At 43.6% G+C, this 25,789-nt stretch overlaps 1 protein-coding gene across 4 annotated transcripts in view; it reads right to left on the reverse strand.

The window, feature by feature from the left end:
- Positions 1–25,789, reverse strand: part of LOC124883879 (limbic system associated membrane protein) — a 1,043,833-nt gene that overhangs the window by 313,001 nt on the left and 705,043 nt on the right. The window contains exons 1-2 of one of the 4 annotated variants that reach the window (XM_047391321.1): positions 17,638–17,719; positions 17,207–17,285 (exon numbers count right to left, since the gene is read on the reverse strand). In XM_047391321.1, coding sequence (XP_047247277.1) covers positions 17,207–17,262 — 56 coding nt within the window. In that variant the 5' untranslated portion in view covers positions 17,263–17,285; positions 17,638–17,719. The other 3 variants (XM_047391322.1, XM_047391320.1, XM_047391319.1) reach the window with 3 other exon arrangements.

Raw genomic sequence — 25,789 nt, forward strand, 5'->3', positions numbered from 1 at the left:
ACAGACCGGAATATTATTTGGTAAAATATTAAAATATTAATATTAAAATATTAATATTAAATAATATTCTCAGATTCATATTTACAACAATACTGAGGTGGGGTTTGCTTGTCTGCTGGGTGGTTCCTGGTGGGTGGCGTGTGCTTGGGGTTGGTGGTCTTCACCATGCCACTACCGACACATGGAAAGATGTGTGTTGTTGGTGTGGCGTTGGCTCGGGGGGAACCACAGCTTGGCTTGGCTCTGCCGTTTTTGCTTGGCTGGCATAGATGTCAGTGGTTCTGCATCTTGAGGGTGGGGGGGAGTGTGGCCTTTTGTGGGGTTGTACACAGCGGGGTCGGCTTGACTGCCTGGCTGGCCCTGGGGGTCTCGGTTCGTTTGTCTATGGGGTTACATGTGCCTATGCTGGCCCGGAGCTTGCATTTGGGAGGGCGTGCCATTTTGGGTAGAGTATTTCTGGTTGGCGGTGTGGGATGTGCTTTGTTTCCCCGCTGGCCTGGTTTTGGTCTGGTGCCAGGCATCGGGGACTGGGCACTCTGTTGGCTCTGCCCCGTGGGTTTGAGGCTGGTTGGGCATGTTGGTCATGTGCCCTCCTTTGTGTGCCGTATTCTGGTTGCGCTGGGCCAGCGGGTCTGCTCTCTTTTTCTGTAGTGGGGCGGCACTCCTGGCCGTTGCTTCGGACGCTTCCGGCTGGTTACTTTTTGTTGGGGGTTGGTGGCTCCTTCGGGAGGGGGGCTGGTGATGAGGGTTTGGGTAGTTCTGGGGAGGGGCTGGGGGTGTTGGTCCTGGTTTTTGGTCGGTTCTCGGGGCCTGGTCCCTGTACCTAGCCTTTTGCCTGATGGATGTGCCTATGCCTCCATCCTTTGTTGGAACTTGGCAAATGGGGGTGCCTATTGGCATCAGCCAGGGAGCTGGCTCCCTGGTAGAGCATTTTGCCCCCCAGTCCTCCCTCCCCATCCCCGGACACCTCCCTCCGCCCACTCCATCACACTACCACTCATGTAGAACCTTAGGGTGTAGGTGCATCATTGGAGTGCCGCAAGGGTTTTCCATCTCTGCGATCCCATGGCAGCCTGTGCCCAAATTTTAGTGTGCAACTTAGACATTTATTAATAACATTTTCATGGCATTCACATGTAGGGCCTTGGGTATGAGTGTGGTCAGTGGCATCAAGAGGGAGGGTATTTTATTACCCTAACCTCTGGTGCCTTCGCTCACCTCTAATGGTTAAGTTGCATGTAGACATTGAAGGTTCTGGGGTGTGGCAGACTCTCTTCCCTACCTGTTTTTCTTTTTAAATGCACATTACAACAACACACATCAACACCACATTTGGCGGAGGTAGGCTTGGTGTCTTCTCACATCCCCGTTTGCTGGGAGAGGGAGCGGGCCTTCTGGTCAGGAACTGGGCTGCGGTTGGGGTTCGGGTGTTGGGGGTTGTCTGGTGCTGGCTTTTCGGCCCTCTCAGGATCGTTTGGATTGCCTTGGCTCTCGCTCCCTGGCTTCGGTGCCCAGTCCATCTGTTGGGGGGACGCTGGGCTCTGACAAGGGGGTCTTGGTCGGGCGGTGTGCAGTGTTGACTGAGATGAGGCTACGCTTTGGTGGAGGGGCTGGCCAGCCTGCTTGGTGCGTCGAGGTGTGCCGTACGAGAGGCTGGTGGCTGACATCCTTGGGCACCTGGGGGGTTTGGGTGTGGGGTTGGTGGGGTGCGAGGTCCTTGATGTGCTGTGGTGGCCTTCCTCCAATGCTTCCGAATAATTGGGCGGGCTTGGCGGTGTGCTGCTCTGCTGGCTGTTGTCAGGGGCTGCAGTATGTGGGGTGGGGTAGGTTGTGTGCTCTTCTTGGATGTGGGGTCACCGGCATCTGGATCGGCTAAACAGCGATGGTAGAGCTGAGCCAAAATAATGTTTCTACCTCGTTGCAGTGGCAGTGATCTGGAGTGTCTGTGTGGTTGCGGGGGCGTGGTGGGGGACGCTGGCCCCAAGTGCTTGCCGATGGCCCCAAGTGCTTGCCGATGGCCCCAAGTGCTTGCCGATGGCCCCAAGTGCTTGCCGATGGCCGGGGACCTCTTGCCGGGTGAGTTTGTCCCATCTTGGTGTGGGGTTGGGGGTTCTGTTGTGAGCTTGGTGCTCGACGGTGTCTGCCCTGTTGCGCCTGTGGGCGGGGGCTGGGGTGGCATTGCGACGGGCCCTTGGCTTGCTGTCGCGGCACGCACGCGGCGGGCGGTGCTTGGAGCGGACCTGTGTGTGGAGCTTGCGCTGTGTGGGCGTTTGGGTTCGGGGGCATGTGTGTGATATCTGTGTCCTGGTTGGGGGTGGCCCTGTGGGGAAATTCAGGTCAGGGTTCATTGGGGGTGGGGGGTTCTGATGTCTCTGAACAAGGGGCTTAAATTTCGAGCAGAAAAAAAAAAAAAGATTGTGATCTGATTTACCTAGAGGAGGTCTTGCTGTAGAGATGTATGAGTCCTTGACATTTGCATAAAACAAATACAGCGTTTTGTTTTCTCTGGTAGAGCAGCTACAGTGTAGCAGAGAGTGAAGCATTGGTAAAATCACCAGATATTGCCACAAACGCATTGGGATGTTGTGTCTGTAGCTTAGCAACAACTGAGCTGATGGCATCACATGCAGTGTCTACAACAGCGGAAGGTGAAACATAAACTGTTGCCAAAATAACACTGGTGAACTCCTTGGGTAAATAATATGGACGAAAACTTACTGCTAACACTACTATATCTGGACTGCAGAGATGACACTTTACAGTAAAATGTCCTGCATGACACCATCTGTTGTTCACAAGTACTGCAGGTCCACCTCCTTTACATTTGCCACTCCTCTTTAAATCTCTGTCTGCTCGAACGGTTAAAAAGCCAGGCAGAGAGACACTGGAGTCTAAGATATGATCCTGCAGCCATGTCTCAGTAAAACACATAATACTGCATTCCTGGTACTCTGGCTGGGTCCTTTGTAGGGCTTGGAGTTCATCCAACTTGTTTCCCAACGATCTCACATTGCCCATCATAATCGACAGAAGAGATGGTTTGAACTTCCTCCTTCTCTCTCTTGTCTTAGCTCCTGCTCTGCATCCATGGCGTCTCCATTTTAACTCATCAGGGATTTGGGGTTGTAGTTGAAGTATTATTTGAGCTTTTGAGATATTAATCAGCACTGGAGAGGACAGTCGTCCAAAAAAAATCAACTGTGTCCACCACAAGAGGAAGAGTTCCCAAAAAAGAATCAATCAGAATCAAAAGGAACTGAGCTACTCCAACCTGCTGCCACCTTGAGCGGCGCAATTCTAGAATATACCCTATGTATAGTTGTATTCCTATGTCTGTATAAAAAAAATAAAGTAAATGAAAGATCTAAGTATTTCTACCTCTAACTACCACAGCCGCTATTTTGACGGCCTTATTATTTGCATTTATATTTTTTTCCCGTGGCTGCCACTCTAGAACGCAGTCTGAGTAGGAGATTGCTGACATCCAACAAATGGCTTCTAGGAGGATATTTTTTGCTCAAGAGGCATTGGAAATGCTTCAAAAATTTGATGATTGGGATTCTGGGGGCAAGAGGGATTTTGATGACTCTCAGTCAGTATTCAGTTCCAGTGACAGCGAGTAAGAAAGTGAGCGTCCCCCGGCTAAAAAAAGACGAGTCGTCCCATTAGCAGGAGGTTGTGGCGCATTATGTCAAGGTAGTAAAAGACTAGCCTATGTAACGATTTTATCATTTTAGGCTATAGTTTACAGATTAGTAAACTAATAATCTAAAAAACTATTTATATAGCAAGTGTGCCACAATCAGCGCAGGTTCAGAGACAGGGAGACGAGCCAGGTGCCCAGTGCCCAGCTATAAACCCAGCAATCCAGCTCACTGGCAGGAGAGAAACAACAAATAAAGGTACTGATAATGGTTAAAGAAATAAACTAAGTTAGGTCATAGTTAGGTATAGTAGCCTAGTAACAACAATATATTCTGCGCTTTACAGCGTTTTCATCACAAGACGAGCGCACAACTGAATAGGAGGAGGAGATGGGAAAGTATGGCATTGTGTGGACAGTGGTAGGGGAGGAAGAAAGTAGGCGTCAGAGCCAGAACGCGTTGACAGAGGCAGAGGGACCCGCTACTATACATTATTTTTCAGTACCAACTAATAAATATTAATAAAAACATAATTGGTTTTGATTAAATACTATTAATTTTTGTCAAAACCATAATTTTATAGCGTGCATGAAAACCTTTAGCATTCTGACCAATGGAATGCGATGACATCATCACTGCCCTTGCATTCAGAATGCTCACTGTCAAATTGACGGGCTTAGGAGTTCTAGTACTGTTAGATTTTTGGTAGTCCTAGTGTTAAAGAAACATCAGGCCATTAGCCACGTGATGTTTTCAGCAGCACAACAATGTTGAGCATACGCGGTTATTGTGTGATACCGTCTATGCGGTTGTAAAAATTTTGCTTTGTGCTGACATGTCTAGCGGACGTCCGCTTTGAGTTCGCACGTACATCCGTGAAGACAAGTAGGCTCGACTATGTTTTGCTCTTAAGTGCAGGAGGAGGAGAGAGAGGCAAGGTGCAGGCTTGTGTGATTGAGAAATGATTTGAGGGGGCCAGGCATTTGTTTGAGGTGCATTGCCCCGTCTTGCCCCTGCTTAAGGCCGGCCTCGGTCACATACACCTTTTTATTTCAGGTTATAGCTTGCGCTGCTTCCTTCCTCTTTTACAGAAGTCCACACATTAAAAATTATTTTAAGTCAACTTAAATAAACATGTTAGCTTTAGCCACACGCTTGATTACTGCCAGGCCTATAGAATCACCTAAATTTTATATATCACTTATAAAGAACCCGTCTGACAACATGAAGAAGACTAAGCTGCCTTTTCAACCAAACCATTTCCAGTGCTTAACTAGTGTTAGTGATTGCTTGGTTCTTTGTGTTTCCACATTCCAGCTCTGGAGTGTGGAAACACAAAGAACAGTGAGTGCCAAAACTTGTGTTAACTTAGCAACAGTTTGCTGGAGGACCAGAGGAAATAATTGTTTTTGTCAGGCACTAGAGGCGATCTAATGGGGAACAGTAGCCAAGCAAAACATTGTGAGTGTCATTTATAAGACTCCAGATTGTAGTTTAGTTTTTAACCTGTGAGAATTAATACATTAAAACTGAAATGCAGTGGTTCAACAATATTAAACTGTTGGATTAGCTTTAAAACAAAACATACTCACTGTCGATTATCTTCCCAGTCAAGGAGTTTATGTCAGAATAACTGATCTGAGCGGACCCCAGAATGCAGACAGACAGGCTGATTTACCGTAAGTAAAACACCTTTATTTTAAGTAAAACAAATATCAGTCATGGGTGAGGACAGAATTATCAAAAAGCAGGCGTAACTGGCACAGACAACAAGGAGAAGTGATTTTTCCGTGAAGACCAGACAGAACAGTAGGGCATATATGGATCATGGTGCAGGTGAAACAAAGAGATTGATTGCATGATGCAGGTGGACCACATGAAGCTGATTGCTATGGCTAACAGAGGCAGGGAGTAAGAACGAAATGTGACTGGGGCAAATCAGAAATCCAATGATACAAACTAATTAGGAGACAACATAACATACAGGACATAAACTAGAAAACAATAATCAGAAACTAAGGCACAACCAGGAAAATAATAAACAGAAGCAGGATCCACAAATAAAGAATAAATAAAACCCAAACAAAATCCCAAACACCCTCAAATCATGACAGTTTAGTTGCAATCCAAATTTTGTTAAGCTCCTGTTTTCCGGAGTGTGGATAAGAGATCAGCTTACTTTTAAAACAACATTAATAAAGTAAGGTGTTAACATTAGGGCATTTGCATAAATAATGTGATTTGTTTACTTAAACTGTCACAGTGCACCTTGACCCTTCACAAAAACACAGAATAAAATGGGGAGAATCAACCATTAAATTGATTAAAAAACAAAAAACTAATAAAAAAAAGCTTAATTAAAAATAAAAAAACCACAAGAGTAGGTCAAAAATCCTCTACAGTGATGACAATTATTAATTACCAGTTATCGCAAAGGAACTCAGGCAGTTGTTACAGCCAAGGGTGGCACAATCAGCTATTAGGTTTAGGGAGAAATTACTTTTCACAAAGGGCCGGATAACTTTGGATAACTTTTCCCTTAATACATTAAACCATCTAATCATTTTCTCAGGAGTGACTGCATCTGTTTAAGAAGAGAACTCCAAGGATTTTAGTGAGTCTGAAGTGTTGAGATAAAAAGGCAACTCTGCTGTGTTGTTGTCAAAACTTTCTTGTGCTAAAGCCAACCTTCAATTATAGTCTCTTCATTATTTGACTGTTGTGTGAGTGTTGAGATTTCCACTATAAAAATAGCTACTATTTTATGCTGGAAAGCATTTACAGACAGTTGATTGTTTGGGAATTAGCTGTACTTGAATCTACTTTAAACATTCACTCTTATCTTTTTTACACAGGAAACCTTTGCATCCCTGATCATGTATAGTTCACTCCTTCAGGGATTATTCATGTTCACAAAAGCAATATTTAGTTAGTCAAAGAAGAGTTGCATCTTTTTTTGATGTGGGTGGATAGGATAAGTGGGAGACTGACCAACAGATCCGGGCAGCATGTGCAAGAGTCAACATGCCAGAGGCACCCTGGAGAGGTCGTCCGTCTCTGTGCATGCAACCATGCATGCACACACTCATACCTGTGGTTTACAGTGATCAATAAACCCAACATGCATATTTGCGGACTGAAAGAGGAAGCCAGAGTGAAGCCAAGGTTGCACAGAGAGAAAATGCAAACTTAATTCAGAAAAGCCCAGACCAGGTTTAAAACCAGGCAATTCTTGCTCCAAGGCAACAGCTACTCTTAGACGTTCAATCATCCAGTTCCTAAAGGTCCTGTTCCTTAGCATTAAAACAAAATTCCTCAAGTGGGTTGTACATTTGGTAAGGATGTTAACTGAACATTTCCACTGCAGTTTCTTCTGACCAGGACCCAGAGTTATTAAAGAGTTAATATTGCTAAACTAGCTTGTAGTTTGGAAACAACACAGAATTCCAAGATGAGGTGACTGGGAAAAGGTTTCAAAATGTTTACCACGAGCTTTCAGAGAACCTGTGTGTAGGGATAGTTACATTTTAGCCGAAAGCTTTAGTTGTACAATTTTCTAATTAAAATTTACTCAAATTCATCATAAACATCATAATTCACAGAAATAATAGCTTGAAAACATCAGTCTATTTTTTAATGATATTCTAATTTACTGAATATGACTATATATACACACATTTAAACATATTTCCATATAGATATGTATATAGAGAAGATACAGTATGGCTTGTGATCATGGCGGAAAGAGCAATTTCTGATTGTAATTCTGTTTTAATTCTGCTTTTGAAGAAGCTGCATAACAATTACTAACTTCTATTGTTACACAGCAAATATTTTCTAGAATTGAGGCTATCTGGTTCAGTGGAGACAGAGTGTGTGATCAGCTTTCCACTCTGTGGAATCTGCTGGTATATGCAGCTTATTTGCTGCATCTGGGAAGTCTTTGTTTCTGTTTTGGAATAGCACAGCTCTTTGGTGTGTGGCTAACAACAACTTCAGCTCTGAAAGATGCAACCTGCAAGAGTTCAATAGTTGGTGCTTTAATAATGTAAATGAAAGCAAATGTATTGTTGGTGAATTGTAAATTGCATTAGCTCTTGAATCAGACTAACATCAGGTGTTATGTAGAGTCACAGCCTCACGCAGGATTCACATACATAATATCTGGCTGACTATGACTTAAATTAAACCGAGAGTCCTCGGAGAAGTAATGAATAAGATCCTCTGGGGCAAAACAAACGTTCAGAATCCTTTTGCCTGAACGTAACAAGCTGGACAGGGTCCATTGTCAAAGTGCAGATAATTGACTCAGAGAATTGTGATTGCTGAGACAGTCATCAATGGTTTAATAAGGAATTGTCAATTATCAGAGTTTTCTCCTGATACTGCAACCAGCCCCTGAAGGTCCTATCTCTGCGACTGACTAAAAACAAAACATTTAAAAAGCAGGGAATGGTGCAGAAGAAATGGCTTCAACAAATGGGAAGACACTTTATTACCCACTTCTCTTTAGATTCTTCTGGCATCTTTCAGAGACTGAGAGAATTCTCATTTTACTTGTTAAAGTAAAAAAAAAAAAACTAAACAACCACAAAGCTGGCTTTGGAGAATTGGATTTTTTTCTCTGACCTAAATCTTATGGGTCTGAACATGACTGCTGGGACATGGGCCTAGATTTACCATGCAGGGACTTCTGTTCATGCTTTCCAGGGCCAAATGTCACATCAAGCAGATACAAATTAAAAATGCTCTTCCCCCATCGCTCTTTGGAATGATACAACAGCCTGGGGACAAATGTGAGACTTAGATGGCTGGTACTCTTTGAACTAAGAACAGAGCCTCTAAATCATTAAATAGTGGAAAAGCAGGGATGCTGTTAATTACTCCTCAGTAGGGCATGTTACAGAAGACAAATACAACAACATAAAAATAAAGAACAAATGATCATATTTTAAAAGATGAAACCCCATCTGATTGTACATCAGGTGAGGGTGTGAAAAAGTTCATTAGATCAACATCGCACCCACACAATGACTGTCTTTAAAAGAATCATCTCATTCAGTTTAACGATTGGATAGGCTGTTCAGGATAAAGTGCTCAAAGGCATAGATTAAGATATTTATAGATTAGGTGTATCTTAATCCAATTATGTAACGTGTCCTTTAAAGGGAACACATTTCCGCCTTGCAGGATAGAAGAAAGGTTAGTGAAAATCAATGTAGATTTATTGCCATTCCCAGCAGGCACAGACAACTGGAAGATATATCTGTAAATATTCACTATGAAGTCTCTTTGATGGACCCTGAAGAAGAACGACATCCAAAATCCAACGACAAAGATTGTCAGTATGTCTCCTTGATTCCTGAACTCTTACTGTAGGTCGGTAACTTCTTTTTTCTGTGCACAGCTCAAATGCTCCATATCACAAAATGTTTTTGTTTTTTTTACAATATCCATTTCAGCTGTGATTAACAAAATATTTAACAGGAAAAGGATTTGGTTTACTAATAAAATTAAGTATTTTTGTTTTTATTTATTGTAGTTATACATAGTCTTAAGCTATGGAAGCAAATCGTTACCATATTTAAAATGAAAAAGCATTTTCAGAAATGCTTTTTCATTTTAAGAATGTGGCTGCATTGTTTAACTCATAAATGAAATTAGTTATCAATAATCCTATTTGCATTTTAATTTTCTTCTTCTAGACTGCTCATTCTTTCACTTAATTCAAATGAAAAAGAAAAATACATTTGAGATTTATTTTTCAAAATGTACCCTGGCAAATAGATACCAAAATTCAATTTGAAATGTAAAATTTGAAAATGAAAAAGCATTTCCAGAAATGCTTTTTCATTTTAAGAATGTGGCTGCGTTATTTGACCCATAAATAAAATTAGTAATCAATCATCCTATTTGCATTTGCATTTTCTTCTTCACGACTGCACATTTTATGCCATAATCAAAAAGAAAACAAAGCAGACATTGCTCTTTCGTTTTCGTGGTCTGCCCGCAAAGTACTGCCCAGAACTCGAAAACGAAAAAGCATTCCGAGCTGCGGGCGCAGAAGAGTGATGTCAGCAGCCTCTCTTCCTCAGCTCCCTGCTGACCGAGCTACCTATCTTGTTTGGTGGGAGGCGCTGTGCACATCTGCAGTGCATTACATTGCAAACGTGCCGAGAAATTGATTGAATTGCGGCAGGGCCGAGCTCAATTTGTGGCAGTGGCAGGCAGAACTGGTAGTTCCGCCACAGCTCCACAGTTCCGGTGGCAGCTTCGGTGGCGGGCTGTGGCAGTTCCGCCACAGCCTGCCACCGAAGCTGCCACCGGAACTGCCACAGCTTGCCGCACGGTGGCACGGGATTCCGCGAGGATGCCAGAGGGTGCCAGACCGGCCGTAAAAGCTTGCCAATGCGGTTGCCGCTGTTTTTGTGGAAGCTGATGCTGATTATCGGCAAATGGGTTGTCATTATTGTTATAGCCTGTTACCTTTACATAATGATTTCATTATTGATTATTATTTAATAAACAGCTTTAGACCCATAACATAAGGTGATTGTATTTACTTGACATGGAAAATAAATAGCACTATGTGTATGTGTGACGTGTTGAAAGGATGACGATTTATTGCACAAACAGCCGGTTTATTATAGAGCATGAGCGGCTATTCTGAATCGTCACTCACAGAAAAATATAAATAAATGCTTAAAAACACGCTGGATGTCCCAGGCCATGAGGATGCCACAAGGATGCCACAGCCTGCCACCGGAACTACCAGTTCTGCCTGCCACTGCCACAAATTGAGCTCGGCCCTGCTGCAATTCAATCAATTTCTCGGCACGTTGCAATGTAATGCACTGCAGACGTGCACAGCGCCTTCCACCGAACAAGATGGGTAGCTCGGTCAGCAGGGAGTTGAGGAAGAGCGGCTGCTGACGTCACTCTTCTGCGCCCGCAGCTCGGAATGCTTTTTCGTTTTCGAGTTCTGGGCAGTACTTTGCGGGCAGACCACGAAAACGAAAAAGCAATGTCTGCTTTGTTTTCTTTTTGATTATGGCATAAAATGTGCAGTCATGAAGACGAAAATGCAAATGCAAATAGGATGATTGATTACTAATTTTATTTATGGGTCAAATAACGCAGCCACATTCTTAAAATGAAAAAGCATTTCTGAAAATGCTTTTTCATTTGAAATATGGTAACGGTTTGCTTCCATATTAAGCTGTCATTAGCATGTTGACTGTCTTTAGTATGCTACATTAGCAATTAGCATGATGAGCACAGCTAGCATTACTAACTAAACAGCAGTTTCTGTGAATATACAGCTTAAACAAAAGGATTTTATTTGAATGCCTCCCGGTGAGCAGTGTTGCAAATGTGAAAGTTTCAGGCTTTGTTTCTTCCTGTATATTCAACATGACACACCTCTTGGCCCCTGGTTAAACTACACATCCGTTCTCATTTAGGTTGTGGAGACTGCTGCTGTGTTCTCTTGTCAGAGTGGTTGTTTGGCCACATACTGTTTCCATAATACTGCATCTCTCCTTGAGCCCCTCGAGTGTCACAACTACAGCCAGGGGCTCCACTGAGCAAGCCCGAGACCTGTTACACCTCCAGGTCACCAATATCCCCTCGGCCTTCTCAGAAACACAGCTTACCGAAAACGATATAGCAAACTTTTGTTGCACTTTAGCCCTTGCGGGTTTTTTTTTTTTTTTCTGCTCCTTCTTCCCTCTCCTTCCAATTTGTCAGGTAAAAACTGGGTGTGAAAAACGGCTTTATTTTTCAACAGAGCCACGGGGCCTGACTTCCAGCTTATGACTGCCTGACTGCAAATGAACAAGATAGATCACCAAACCCCATTATATATAACAAAAGCATCAAATTATTAATGACACCTGCTAAATGATAAACACAATCAGTGAAAAATATTCTATAACGATTCTGGTTGAATACAAAGCTTCAGATTCAAAATGCTTTTTAAAGGATAACCTTAATTAGCTCTAGGTATATATCAATATATATCTATATATACAGTACAGACCAAAAGTTTGGACACACCTTCTCATTCAAAGAGTTGTCTTTATTTTCATGACTATGAATATTGTAGCTTCACACTGAAGGCATCAAAACTATGAATTAACACATGTGGAATTATATACTGAACTAAAAAGTGTGAAACAACTGAAAATATGTCTTATATTCTAGGTTCTTCAAAGTAGCCACCTTTTGCTTTGATTACTGCTCTGCACGCTCTTGGCATTCTGTTGATGAGCTTCAAGAGGTAGTCACCTGAAATGGTTTTCACTTCACAGATGTGTCCTGTCAGGTTTAATAAGTGGGATTTCAAGCCTTTTAAATGGGGTTGGGACCATCAGTTGTGTTGTGCAGGAGGTGGATACAGTACACAGCTGATAGTCCTACTGAATAGACTGTTAGAATTTGTATTATGGCAAGAAAAAAGCAGCTAAGTAAAAACGAGTGGCCATCATTACTTTAAGAAATGAAGGTCAGTCAGTCCGAACAATTGGGAAAACTTTGAAAGTGTCCCCAGGTGCAGTCGCATAAACCATCAAGCGCTACTAAGAAACTGGCTCACATGAGGACCGCCCCAGGAAAGGAAGACCAAGAGTCACCTCTGCTGCAGACAATAAGTTCATCCGAGTCACCAGCCTCAGAAATCGCAGGTTAACAGCAGCTCACATTAGAGAACAGGTCAATGCCACACAGAGTTCTAGCAGCAGACACATCTCTAGAACAACTGTTAAGAGGAGACTGTGTGAATCAGGCCTTCATGGTAAAATAGCTGCTAGGAAACCACTGCTGAGGACAGGCAACAAGAAGAAGAGACTTGTTTGGGCTAAAGAACACAAGGAATGGACATTAGACCAGTAGAAATCTGTGCTTTGGTCTGATGAGTCCAAGTTTGAGATCTTTGGTTCCAACCACCATGTCATTGTGTGGCACAGAAAAGGTGAACAGATGGACTCTACATGCTTGGTTCCCACTGTGAAGCATGGAGGAGGAGGTGTGATGGTGTGGTGGTGCTTTGCTGGTGACACTGTTGGGGATTTATTCAAAATTGAAGGCATACTGAACCAGCATGGCTACCACGGCATCTTGCAGCGTCATGCTATTCCATCCGGTTTGCGTTTAGTTGGACCATCATTTATTTTTCAACAGGACAATGACCCCAAACACATGTCCAGGCTGTGTAAGGGCTATTTGACCAAGAAGGAGAGTGATGGGGTGCCGCGCCAGATGACCTGGCCTCCACAGTCAATGGACCTGTACCCAATCAAGATGATTTGGGGTGAGCTGGACCGCACACTAAAGGCAAAAGGGCCAACAAGTGCTAAGCATCTCTGGGAACTCCTTCAAGACTGTTGGAAAACCATTTCAGGTGACTACCTCTTGAAGCTCATCAACAGAATGCCAAGAGTGTGCGGAGCAGTAATCAAAGCAAAAGGTGGCTACATTGAAGAACCTAGAATATAAGACATATTTTCAGTTGTTTCACACTTTTTAGTTCAGTATATAATTCCACATGTGTTAATTCATAGTTTTGATGCCTTCAGTGTGAAGCTACAATATTCATAGTCATGAAAATAAAGACAACTCTTTGAATGAGAAGGTGTGTCCAAACTTTTGGTCTGTACTGTATATACAGGGGTTAGACAATGAAACTGAAACACCTGGTTTTAGACCACAATAATTTATCAGTATGGTGTAGGGCCTCCTTTTGCAGCCAATACAGCGTCAATTTGTCTTGGGAATGACATATACAAGTCCTGCACAGTGGTCAGAGGGATTTTAAGCCATTCTTCTTGCAGGATAGTGGCCAGGTCACTATGTGATACTGGTGGAGGAAAACGTTTCTTGACTCGCTCCTCCAATACACCCCAAAGTGGCTCAATAATATTTAGATCTAGTGACTGTGCAGGCCACGGGAGATGTTCAACTTCACTTTCATGTTCATCAAACCAATCTTTCACCAGTCTTGCTGTGTGTATTGGTGCATTGTCATCCTGATACACGGCACTTCCTTCAGGATACAATGTTTGAACCATTGGATGCACATGGTCCTCAAGAATAGTTCGGTAGTCCTTGGCACTGACGCGCCCATCTAGCACAAGTATTAGGCCAAGGGAATGCAATAATATGGCAGCCCAAACCATCACTGATCCACCCCCGTGCTTCACTCTGGGCATGCAACAGTCTGGGTGGTACGCTTCTTTGGGGCTTCTCCATACCGTAACTCTCCCGGATATGGGGAAAACAGTAAAGGTGGACTCATCAGAGAACAATACATGTTTCACATTGTCCACAGCCCAAGATTTGCGCTCCTTACACCATTAAAACCGACGTTTGGCATTGGCATGAGTGACCAAAGGTTTGGTTATAGCAGCCTGGCCATGTATATTGACCCTGTGGAGCTCCCGATGGACAGTTCTGGTGGAAACAGGAGAGTTGAGGTGCACATTTAATTCTGCCATGATTTGGGCAGCCGGGGTTTTATGTTTTTTGGATACAATCCGGGTTAGCACCCGAACATCCCTTTCAGACAACTTCCCCTTGCGTCCACAGCTAACCTGTTGGATGTGGCTCGTCCTTCTTGGTGGTATGCTGACATTACCCTATACCGTGGCTCTTGATACATCACAAAGACAGCAAGTCTATACATATATATATATCTATATATATATATATCTATATATATATATATAGATATATATATATACACAAGGGTTGGACAATGAAACTGAAACACCTGTCATGTTAGTGTGGGAGGTTTCATGGCTAAATTGGACCAGCCTGGTAGCCAGTCTTCATTGATTGCACATTGCACCAGTAAGAGCAGAGTGTGAAGGTTCACTTAGCAGGGTAAGAACAGTTTTGCTCAAAATATTGAAATGCACACAACATTATGGGTGACATACCAGAGTTCAAAAGAGGACAAATTGTTGGTGCACGTCTTGCTGGCGCATCTGTGACCAAGACAGCAAGTCTTTGTGATGTATCAAGAGCCATGGTTAACTAATAAAACAGCATCACAGTAAAGCACCAGACTGGCTGCTGGAAGCTAACAGCTGCTCTACATTCATTTCTTATGCATATAGTGCTCAGTCAAAATGAGTGTACATTTCACACAGTGTTTTAGAGAGATGTTTTGGGATTAGTGAGACACCTTTAACAATACGGTGACCACAGCAGCTACAGTCCTGTCTAAAAATGATTAAGTCATACGTCTCAATACCAGAAAAATCCCTCTCCCATAACACGTCCTGATTCCCACTGATCAATAAAACCCAGAGTTGTTACACAACATCTTGTCTTTTAGTAGAATTCAAAAAAGAAAGTTAATACAATTTTCAACCAAATTAACCAGAGGTTTATGTCTTCTTCGATATGCCAGCAATGTCTAATTTTATTAATGCTATGTAATATTTGGGGGATTGGGGGGGTTATTTGCTGCTTAAGGAAAACTAGAAGTCTTTGGTCCAATGTGTCTCAAAGAACAGATTGTGTTCAGACTGCAAAACTAATGACCACCTCTGAAGCTGGTCTGTAACAGGAATGCTATCTTTAGAGTGGAGATCAGGAAGACATGAGGGAGGGGCCAACATAAAAATGGGACTTTACAAACACATTCTTGCTTTTAAGAAACAACCAGAAATGACATTGTGATCATCAAATTTTTGTCATAAAAACAATTGAACAAGCTTCATAGTTCACTCCTGTGTTACTAGGGCTGTACTTTCAGTACTTTTATCAGAATCTCTGAGAAATGTTTCTGAATCCTCATTAAATCTGTCTTGAAAAATGAAGGCAGTTCTGAAGGCAAAAAGGAGGTCCAACCCAGTGTAAAGCATGGTGCAAATGATGAGTGAACAAATCTTGAACTTTAGTACTTTAAATGGTGTGCACCCCTTACTCCCTATCAAAACAGTAAACGAGCCACTGTGTTTAGTAGGACTGACTCCAAGCAGCAGCAGCATGTAAAAAGTGATTTGCTCTGAGTACAGGCACTTTCCCTATTTAGAGTAAAATTTGTTTTGGAAGATTAAGAGAGGAAACTAAAAGGAGGGAAAGGCAAGACTCTGACACCAGAAGAGCAAAAATTAGCAACCCTGTCTTTTTTGAGTGAGTTTAAATTTGTACTACACTTGTCTGGGCATATTTGTAATATCCAATACAAGGCATGGTATGAGTTTAACAATATGAGTTTAAGTAAAAATACAGAAGTTTCAAAGTATCATGGCATTCAGAAGAATTAAAACAAAAAAGTATAACAGGATATATATATATATATTTTTTGCTTAAACACAAAACAAACATTTATTTCTACTGCTCCCATAGCAATAAACATATTAGTTATTACGATGATAGTATTGTCATAACTTCTTCTTATTCTTTATTTTTCGTTCGTGTTTTTCACAATTGACATTATTTCAAAACAGACATACATTTTGTAGTAGCCTACTGTTACTGTACAGCAGCAGGTTGGGGAGGGGCAGCGTTACTGCTATAGACCACAAGCAAAAACGAAAATGATTCTTATTAAAGAAGACGTTTAAACAGTACAGTATGACAGAAAAAGTTAGTGGTTAAGACACTTTAATTGTTTAAACATCTACATACGTTGATACTGGAAACTGACCCATGCCTGCCCAGAATAGATATTCTGCAAAGATTATAAAGCGAGGGCGCGGTGCAAATGTGCAGAGTAAATTCAATACATTGGACTGTTGTGTGCAGCCCTGCAATGTCAGTTTGACAATATTGAAGTGCAACCTTTTTTTTTTTAGATGGTGAGAGGCGGCAGCAGAGCAGAATGTTAACAAAAACGGGGGGAAATGCTTAATCCGCTTTTATTTATAGGTTGTGACAAACGCATGGCTCAGATCACGTGGTCAGTGACATCTGCCCAAGCAGCATCTGGGCATGACAAAGTTGACAGGTTGCATTGTCTGATCAGTGGTTAAGTGTTGCTACTGTTCAGGTACTACACACACAACCAAAGCAAGGATAAAACACAGTTTGCAGTTGTAGCTTTAAACTGATGCGATAGCACAGAGAGGGAACGCAAGAATCGGAACCATTCTCGCTCCCCATCGGCTGTAATTAATTCCATTTCGAGAAGATCCAAAGGCGACAAGAAAGTTGTCATAATACGTCAGACAGCTGTCTTCTGGTATATTTCTCTAAAACCATCTAATTTGTTGCAGCAACACGCATCCTTGGAAACATGTCACCCTTGTCTAAATAAGTGATCTCGGATTAAGGAACAACGCTTTATGCACATCCACAGTGTAAACATAAATATTAAACTGCGTACAAACTTACTGAAAATTGTTACTCCACGTTTGGTGTCATGAAATCTCCGTATTTTAGGAAATTTAAACAATGATAAAAATACTTCGAATTCTAATGTTGGCAGCAGCATTTATTAAAGCGTAAAAAGTCTGCAGCACAGAGAGTACAATACACAGTCGGTTTCCCCCTCAGCTGCCTGCTCGCAGAAAGGATGCTGCCGGAAGGAAAAGTTGGGAGACGACTCTTACCTTATAATAGCCGTGTCTCCCTGGCGGATGGTGATGTTGTCGGTGGCCCGCTGCATATCCACACTCCGGACGGGGAATCCTGTGGGGATAAGACAGAGCAGTCTGAAAAAAGAAGCCTGCAGCTGCCTCCAACACGATTTGCGCCCCACATGCATCTTAAAGCGCGTCTGGGGAGGAATAGATCCAAACGTGCAAAAACCAAGAAAAGTGGTCCAGACTTCTATTGTAAACAAATGCAGGATGACGTTCGGTCCAAAACAGTCCGGGATTAATGAGAGCCTGAAATAGTTCAGGGCTAGGGGGAAGAAGTGCTGGGTCCTCGCTCTATAGTCCAGTGAGGCGTAACACCCGGCGTAAAGGGACTGAACAACCCACAGCAGCGACGAAGAGATGCAGGCTACTGTTTAGAGTATGTGAAAATAACTCCCCACCTCCTCACTCTTCCTCCCTGTCTCTCTCTCTCTTGTTCTTTCTCTCTCTTTCACATTATACTTTGACTGTGAGGCTCCCCTCATTGGTTGTCAGGACAACAGCACCACCTGAGGTCCCTTTCAGTGACACACAGCTGAGAGGGGACTGTTGAACAGCGTGAAATAACTTTACAAATCAGAAAAAAATACTTTTTACCAAGTATTAATAGATGTTTAAATAAATGTTTTAATTGATAGGCCAAATTAAAGGATAGCTTAAATTTGTGAAATGAGGTTCTTCTAAAAAGTTATAAGCAGTTAATATCTTACCTGCAGTGTATAAGTCTCTTGGCGTCTTTATTTATTCTAAGTCCTGTTAATTCGTCTTGGCTGAACTTAAATGCTAGTCTGAGAGGCCAACATTTTAGCTGTTTATGTAAATGCTATGATATTTTATAAACTATTAAACTGCTGAGTTTTGTGCACTGCACTGTTTCTTACAGCAGAAAAGCCAAAGAATACTTAGAGGAAATTGAGGTAAGAGGCAGAGGCAGTGCGTCACCAACGATCGTCCTATGTGAAACAGTCTTGAGAATGTAACATTAATGTACAGGGGTTGGACAATGAAACTGAAACACCTGTCATTTTAGTGTGGGAAGTTTCATGGCTAAATTGGACCAGCCTGGTAGCCAGTCTTCATTGATTGCACATTGCACCAGTAAGAGCAGAGTGTGAAGGTTCAATTAGCAGGGTAAGAGCACAGTTTTGCTCAAAATATTGAAATGCACACAACATTATGGGTGACATACCAGAGTTCAAAAGAGGACAAATTGTTGGTGCACATCTTGCTGGCGCATCTGTGACCAAGACAGCAAGTCTTTGTGATGTATCAAGAGTCACGGTATCCAGGGTAATGTCAGCACACCACCAAGAAGGACGAACCACATCCAACAGGATTAACTGTGGATGCAAGAGGAAGCTGTCTGAAAGGAATGTTCGGGTGCTAACCCGGATTGTATCCAAAAAACATAAAACCACAGCTTCCCAAATCATGGCAGAATTAAATGTGCACCTCAACTCTCCTGTTTCCACCAGAACTGTCCGTCGGGAGCTCCACAGGGTCAATATACACGGCCGGGCTACTATAGCCAAACCTTTGGTCACTCATGCCAATGCCAAACGTCGGTTTCAATGGTGCAAGGGGCGCAAATCTTGGGCTGTGGACAATGTGAAACATGTATTGTTCTCTGATGAGTCCACCTTTACTGTTTTCCCCACATCCGGGAGAGTTACGGTGTGGAGAAGCTCCAAAGAAGCGTACCACCCAGACTGTTGCATGCCCAGAGTGAAGCATGGGGTGGATCAGTGATGGTTTGGGCTGCCATATCATGGCATTCCCTTGGCCCAATACTTGTGCTAGATGGGCACGTCACTGCCAAGGACTACCGAACTATTCTTGAGGACCATGTGCATCCAATGGTTCAAACATTGTATCCTGAAGGAAGTGCCGTGTATCAGGATGACAATGCACCAATGCACACAGCAAGACTGGTGAAAGATTGGTTTGATGAACATGAAAGTGAAGTTGAACATCTCCCATGGCCTGCACTGTCACCAGATCTAAATATTATTGAGCCACTTTGGAGTGTTTTGGAGGAGCAAGTCAGGAAACGTTTTCCTCCACCAGTATCACGTAGTGACCTGGCCACTATCCTGCAAGAAGAATGGCTTAAAATCCCTCCGACCACTGTGCAGGACTTGTATATGTCATTCCCAAGACGAATTGACGCTGTATTGGCTGCAAAAGGAGGCCCTACACCATACTAATAAATTATTGTGGTCTAAAACCAGGTGTTTCAGTTTCATTGTCCAACCCCTGTATATCTATATATATACATACATATACACATACACACACACATATATATATATATATATATATATATATATATATATATATATATGGCAATTGCTCTAAGGGAAGCTCAGCTTCCCCTAAGATGTCAAAGAATAAGTGATCAAATATATACTGTTGTATGTACATGTCATTGACTAAATATGCGCTACAACGCGCTCAACTTTTGTTTGGAATCAGCTTCTTATCATTGATAACGACGCGGCTTTCCTCTCACTCATTCCCGCAGTTTCACAGTGCTTTAAACAGTGAGTTCAATAGCGAAGCAAAAATGCTGGGATTTGTCCCGCCCATCGGACGCTCAGCGTCTCAGGGAGTCTATTGGGCAGTGGGCTGGCCTCGGCTGGCCTGGACGTTCAGCTTCTGCATGATTGGATGATCTGTCTGAGGCTGAATCCCTTTTTGAATGACAGCGAAATGAGCTAATCAGCGAATCAGCGATCTTAAAATCAAGCTTCCCCTCCTTGAAATACCAGCATATATATATATATATACAGGTCCTTCTCAAAATATTAGCATATTGTGATAAAGTTCATTATTTTCCATAATGTCATGATGAAAATTTAACATTCATATATTTTAGATTCATTGCACACTAACTGAAATATTTCAGGTCTTTTATTGTCTTAATACGGATGATTTTGGCATACAGCTCATGAAAACCCAAAATTCCTATCTCACAAAATTAGCATATTTCATCCGACCAATAAAAGAAAAGTGTTTTTAATACAAAAAACGTCAACCTTCAAATAATCATGTACAGTTATGCACTCAATACTTGGTCGGGAATCCTTTGGCAGAAATTACTGCTTCAATGCGGCGTGGCATGGAGGCAATCAGCCTGTGGCACTGCTGAGGTCTTATGGAGGCCCAGGATGCTTCGATAGCGGCCTTTAGCTCATCCAGAGTGTTGGGTTTTGAGTCTCTCAACGTTCTCTTCACAATATCCCACAGATTCTATATGGGGTTCAGGTCAGGAGAGTTGGCAGGCCAATTGAGCACAGTGATACCATGGTCAGTAAACCATTTACCAGTGGTTTTGGCACTGTGAGCAGGTGCCAGGTCGTGCTGAAAAATGAAATCTTCATCTCCATAAAGCTTTTCAGCAGATGGAAGCACGAAGTGCTCCAAAATCTCCTGATAGCTAGCTGCATTGACCCTGCCCTTGATAAAACACAGTGGACCAACACCAGCAGCTGACAAGGCACCCCAGACCATCACTGACTGTGGGTACTCGACACTGGACCTCTGGCATTTTGGCATTTCCTTCTCCCCAGTCTTCCTCCAGACTCTGGCACCTTGATTTCTGAATGACATGCAGAATTTGCTTTCATCCGAAAAAAGTACTTTGGACCACTGAGCAACAGTCCAGTGCTGCTTCTCTGTAGCCCAGGTCAGGCGCTTCTGCCGCTGTTTCTGGTTCAAAAGTGGCTTGACCTGGGGAATGCGGCACCTGTAGCCCATTTCCTGCACACACCTGTGCACGGTGGCTCTGGATGTTTCTACTCCACACTCAGTCCACTGCTTCCGCAGGTCCCCCAAGGTCTAGAATCGGCCCTTCTCCACAATCTTCCTCAGGGTCCAGTCACCTCTTCTCGTTGTGCACCGTTTTCTGCCACACTTTTTCCTTCCCACAGACTTCCCACTGAGGTGCCTTGATACAGCACTCTGGGAACAGCCTATTTGCACAGAAATTTCTTTCTGTGTCTTACCCTCTTGCTTGAGGGTGTCAATAGTGGCCTTCTGGATAGCAGTCAGGTCGGCAGTCTTACCCATGATTGGGGTTTTGAGTGATGAACCAGGCTGGGAGTTTTAAAGGCCTCAGGAATCTTTTGCAGGTGTTTAGAGTTAACTTGTTGATTCAGATGATTAGGTTCATAGCTCGTTTAGAGACCCTTTAATGATATGCTAATTTTGTGAGATAGGAATTTTGGGTTTTCATGAGCTGTATGCCAAAATCATCCGTATTAAGACAATAAAAGACCTGAAATATTTCAGTTACTGTGCAATGAATCTAAACTATATGAATGTTAAATTTTCATCATGACATTATGGAAAATAATGAACTTTATCACAATATGCTAATATTTTGAGAAGGACCAGTATATAATGGAAATCAAATTTATTAACCAATGGAGGCCTGGATTTGGAGTCACACACAAAATTAAAGTGGAAAAACACACTACAGGTTGATCCAACTTTGATGTACTGTCCTTAGAATAAGTCAAAATGAGGTTCAGAATCAGAATCAGGAAAGCTTTATTGCCAAGTACGTTTTTGGACATACAAGGAATTTGTTTTGGCGTAGTCAGTGCAGTACAGTACAAATTAAACAGTATAAACATATCTACAATATAATATAAATATATGTGCACAGTTTTAAGTGAGTGAGAGTAAATATAGAGCAGTATTGGGTGCGAGAGCAGTACAACAGTGCAGGTGATCAGTGTGCAAGTAAAGCAGGAGTCCAAGCTGAGCGTTAATGTAACGCATAGAGTTGCAAGTTACAAGTGTCCTGTCAGCAAAAAAAGGGGGGTGTGGGGGAAAGGGAGAGTGTCAGGGTGAGAGAACACAGCCTTGGGGGGAACCAGTGCTGATGGTCAGGGAGTCAGAGACGTGCTTCCCCAGCCTCACGCGCTGTTTCCTGTCAGACAGGAAGTCAGTGATCCACCTGCAGGCGGAGTCGGGCACACTCAGCTGGGAGAGCTTCTCCTGGAGCAGAGCTGGGACGATGGTGTTGAAGGTAGAGCTGAAATCCACAAACAGGATCCTGGAGTAGGTTCCTGTGGAGTCCAGGTGCCGGAGGAGGAAGTGAAGGGCTAAGTTGACTGCATCATCTACAGACCTGTTGGCTCTGTAGGCAAACTGCAGGGGGTCCAGGAGGGGGTCGGTGATGTCTTTTAGGTGTGAGAGCACAAGGCGCTCAAAGGTGTTCATCACCACGGAGGTCAGGGCGACGGATCTGAAGTCATTAAGCCCTGTGGTCCTTGGCTTCTTGGGAACAGGGATGATGGTGGAGGACTTGAAGCAGGCTGGTACATGACATGTCTCCAGTGAGGTGTTAAAAATGTCTGTGAAGACTGGAGACAGCTGATCAGCGCAGTGCTTCAGGCTGGCTGGTGAGACAGAATCCGGTACAGCAGCTTTCCGGGGGTTCTGTCTCCTGAAGAGTTTGTTGACGTCGCTCTCCTGGATGGAAAGAGCCGTCCCCGGCGTGGGTAGGGGGCTGGTGGGGGGGAACTTCAGGGTGGGGGTCGGAGGTGCCAAGGCCCCTCTTGAGGTTGGGGAGGTGGGAGTGGTGGATTGTGGCTGCAGGTGTTGGGGGGTGTCGTGGGGAATGGTTACAGGACTGTGCCTTTGTCTTTCAAAGTGGCAGTAAAACTCGTTCAGGTCGTTGGCGAGGCGTCAGTCGTTGATGGAGTGGGGGGCTTTCGGCTTGTTGTTGGTGAACTGCCTGAGCCCTTTCCACACAGACGCAGAGTCGTTGGCTGTGAACTGGTTTCGGAGCTTCAGTATTGTGTGTGGCCTCCACGTGGCTGTATGACCTCCCTACAACACCTGGGCATGCTCCTGATGAGACGGCGGATGGTCTCCTGAGGGATCTCCTCCCAGACCTGGACTAAAGCATCTCCCAACTCCTGGACAGTCTGTGGTGCAATGTGACATTGGTGGATGGAGCGAGACATGATGTCCAAGATGTGCTCAATCGGATTCAGGTCTGAGGAACGGGCGGGCCAGTCCATAGCTTCAATGTCTTCATCTTGCAGGAACTGCTGACACACTCCAGCCACATGAGGTCTATCATTGTCCTGGATTAGGAGGAACCCAGGGCCAACAGTACCAGCATATGGTCTCACAAGGGGTCTGAGGATCTCATCTCGGTACCTAATGGCAGTCAACCTACCTCTGGCGACCACAGGGAGGGCCATGCGGCCCTCCAAAGAAATGCCACACCACACCATTATTGACCCACTGCCAAATCGGTCATGCTGAGGGATGTTGCAGGCACCAGATCGATCTCCACGGTGTCTCCAGACTCTATCATGTCTGTTACTTGTGCTCAGTGGGAACCTGCTTTCATCTGTGAAGAGCACAGGGCGCCAGTGGTGAATTTGCCAATCCTGGTGCTCTCTGGCAAATGCCAAGCATCCTGCACGGTGTTGGGCTATGAGCACAACCCCCATTTGTGGACGTCGGGCCCTCATACCATCCTCATGGAGTCGGTTTCTAACCGTTTGTGCAGACACATGCACATTTGTGGCCTGCTGGAGGTCATTTTGCAGGGCTCTGGCAGTGCTCCTCCTGTTCCTCCTTGCACAAAGGCAGAGGTAGCGGTCCTGCTGCTGGGTTGTTGCCCTTCTAAGGCCTCCTCCACATCTCCTGGTGTACTGGCCTGTCTCCTGGTAGCGCCTCCAGGCTCTGGACCCTACGCTGACAGACACAGCAAACCTTCTTGCCACAGCTCGCATTGATGTGCCATCCTCGATTGTAGAGTCCGTCTCATGCTACCACGAGTGTGAAAGCATCACCAACATTGAAAACTGACAAAAACATCAGCCAGAAAGCATAAATACCGAGAAGTGGTCTGTGGTCCGCACCTGCAGAACCACTTCTTTATTGAGTGTGTCTTGCTAATAGCCAAAGATTTCCCCCTTGTTGTCTATTCCAATTGCACAAAACCATGTGAAATTAATTGTCAATCAGTGTTGCTTCCTAAGTGGACAGTTTGATTTCACAGAAGTTTGATTTACTTGGAGATATTTTGTGTTGTGTAAGTGTTCCCTTTATTTTTTGAGCAGTGTATATATACACAGTACAGACCAAACGTTTAGACACACCTTCTCATTCAAAGAGTTTTCTTTATTTTCATGACTATGAAAATTGTAGCTTTACACTGAAGGCATCAAAACTATGAATTAACACATGTGGAATTATATACTGATTAAAAAATTGTGAAACAACTGAAAATATGTCTTATATTCTAGGTTCTTCAAAATACCCACCCTTTGCTTTGATTACTGCTACGCACACTCTTGGCATTCTGTTGATGAGGTTCAAGAGGACATTAGACCAGTGGAAATCTGTGCTTTGGTCTGATGAGTCCAAGTTTGAGATCTTTGGTTCCAACCAACGTGTCTTTGTGCGGCGCAGAAGCGGTGAACGGACGGACTCTACATGCCTGGTTCCCACCGTGAAGCATGGAGGAGGAGGTGTGATGGTGTGGGGGTGCTTTGCTGGTGACACTGTTGGGGATTTATTCAAAATTGAAGGCATGCTGAACCAGCATGGCTACCACGGCATCTTGCAGCGGCATGCTGTTCCATCCGGTTTGCGTTTAGTTGGACCATCATTTATTTTTCAACAGGACAATGACCCCAAACACACCTCCAGGCTGTGTAAGGGCTATTTGAACAAGAAGGAGAGTGATGGGTTGCTGCACCAGATGACCTGGCCTCCACTGTCACCGGACCTGAACCCAATAAAGATGGTTTGGGGTGAGCTGGACTGCAGAGTGAAGGCAAAGGGGCCAACAACTGCTAAGCATCTCTGGGAACTCCTTCAAGACTGTTGGAAAACCATTGCAGGTGACTACCTCTTGAAGCTAATCAACAGAATGCCAAGAGTGTGCGGAGCAGTAATCAAAGCAGAAGGTGGCTACTTTGAAGAACCTAGAATGTAAGACATATTTTCGGTTGTTTCACACTTTTTAGTTCAGTAATTAATTCCACATGCGTTAATTCATACTTTTGATGCCTTCAGTGTGAAGCTACAATATTCAGAGTTATGAAAATAAAGAAAATTCTTTGAATGAGAAGGTGTGTCCAAACTTTTGGTCTGTACTGTATATATATATATATATATATATATATATATATATATATATATATCACTTTTCTCAGTTTATAAGCTCCCTGGTTTGCATTGTACTCCACTGGTTCCTTCCGTTATCACCCCTTTGTCATGCTGTTATCTTGCCCTGGTCCAGTCCTGTTTGTCTCCCTGCCTGTCCCCTGATTTTTATGTGGCTTATGTTTTTCACCTGCCTGAGTTCCTGTGCCTGGTCAGCTGTAAATGTGTTTATTTTCTATTAAACCTTCTCACCAACTCCACTCATCCTGTATTTGGGTCCTACCTTAAAACTCATCATGACACTTCCGCTTTATCCAGGACCGGGTCGCAGGGGCAGCAGACTCAGTAAAGACAGTAGAGATCCCAGACTTCCCTCTCTTCAGACAAGTCCTCCAGCTCCTTCAGGGA

Source organism: Girardinichthys multiradiatus, chromosome 18 (assembly GCF_021462225.1).
Source record: "Girardinichthys multiradiatus isolate DD_20200921_A chromosome 18, DD_fGirMul_XY1, whole genome shotgun sequence".
Classification (NCBI taxonomy): domain Eukaryota; kingdom Metazoa; phylum Chordata; class Actinopteri; order Cyprinodontiformes; family Goodeidae; genus Girardinichthys; species Girardinichthys multiradiatus.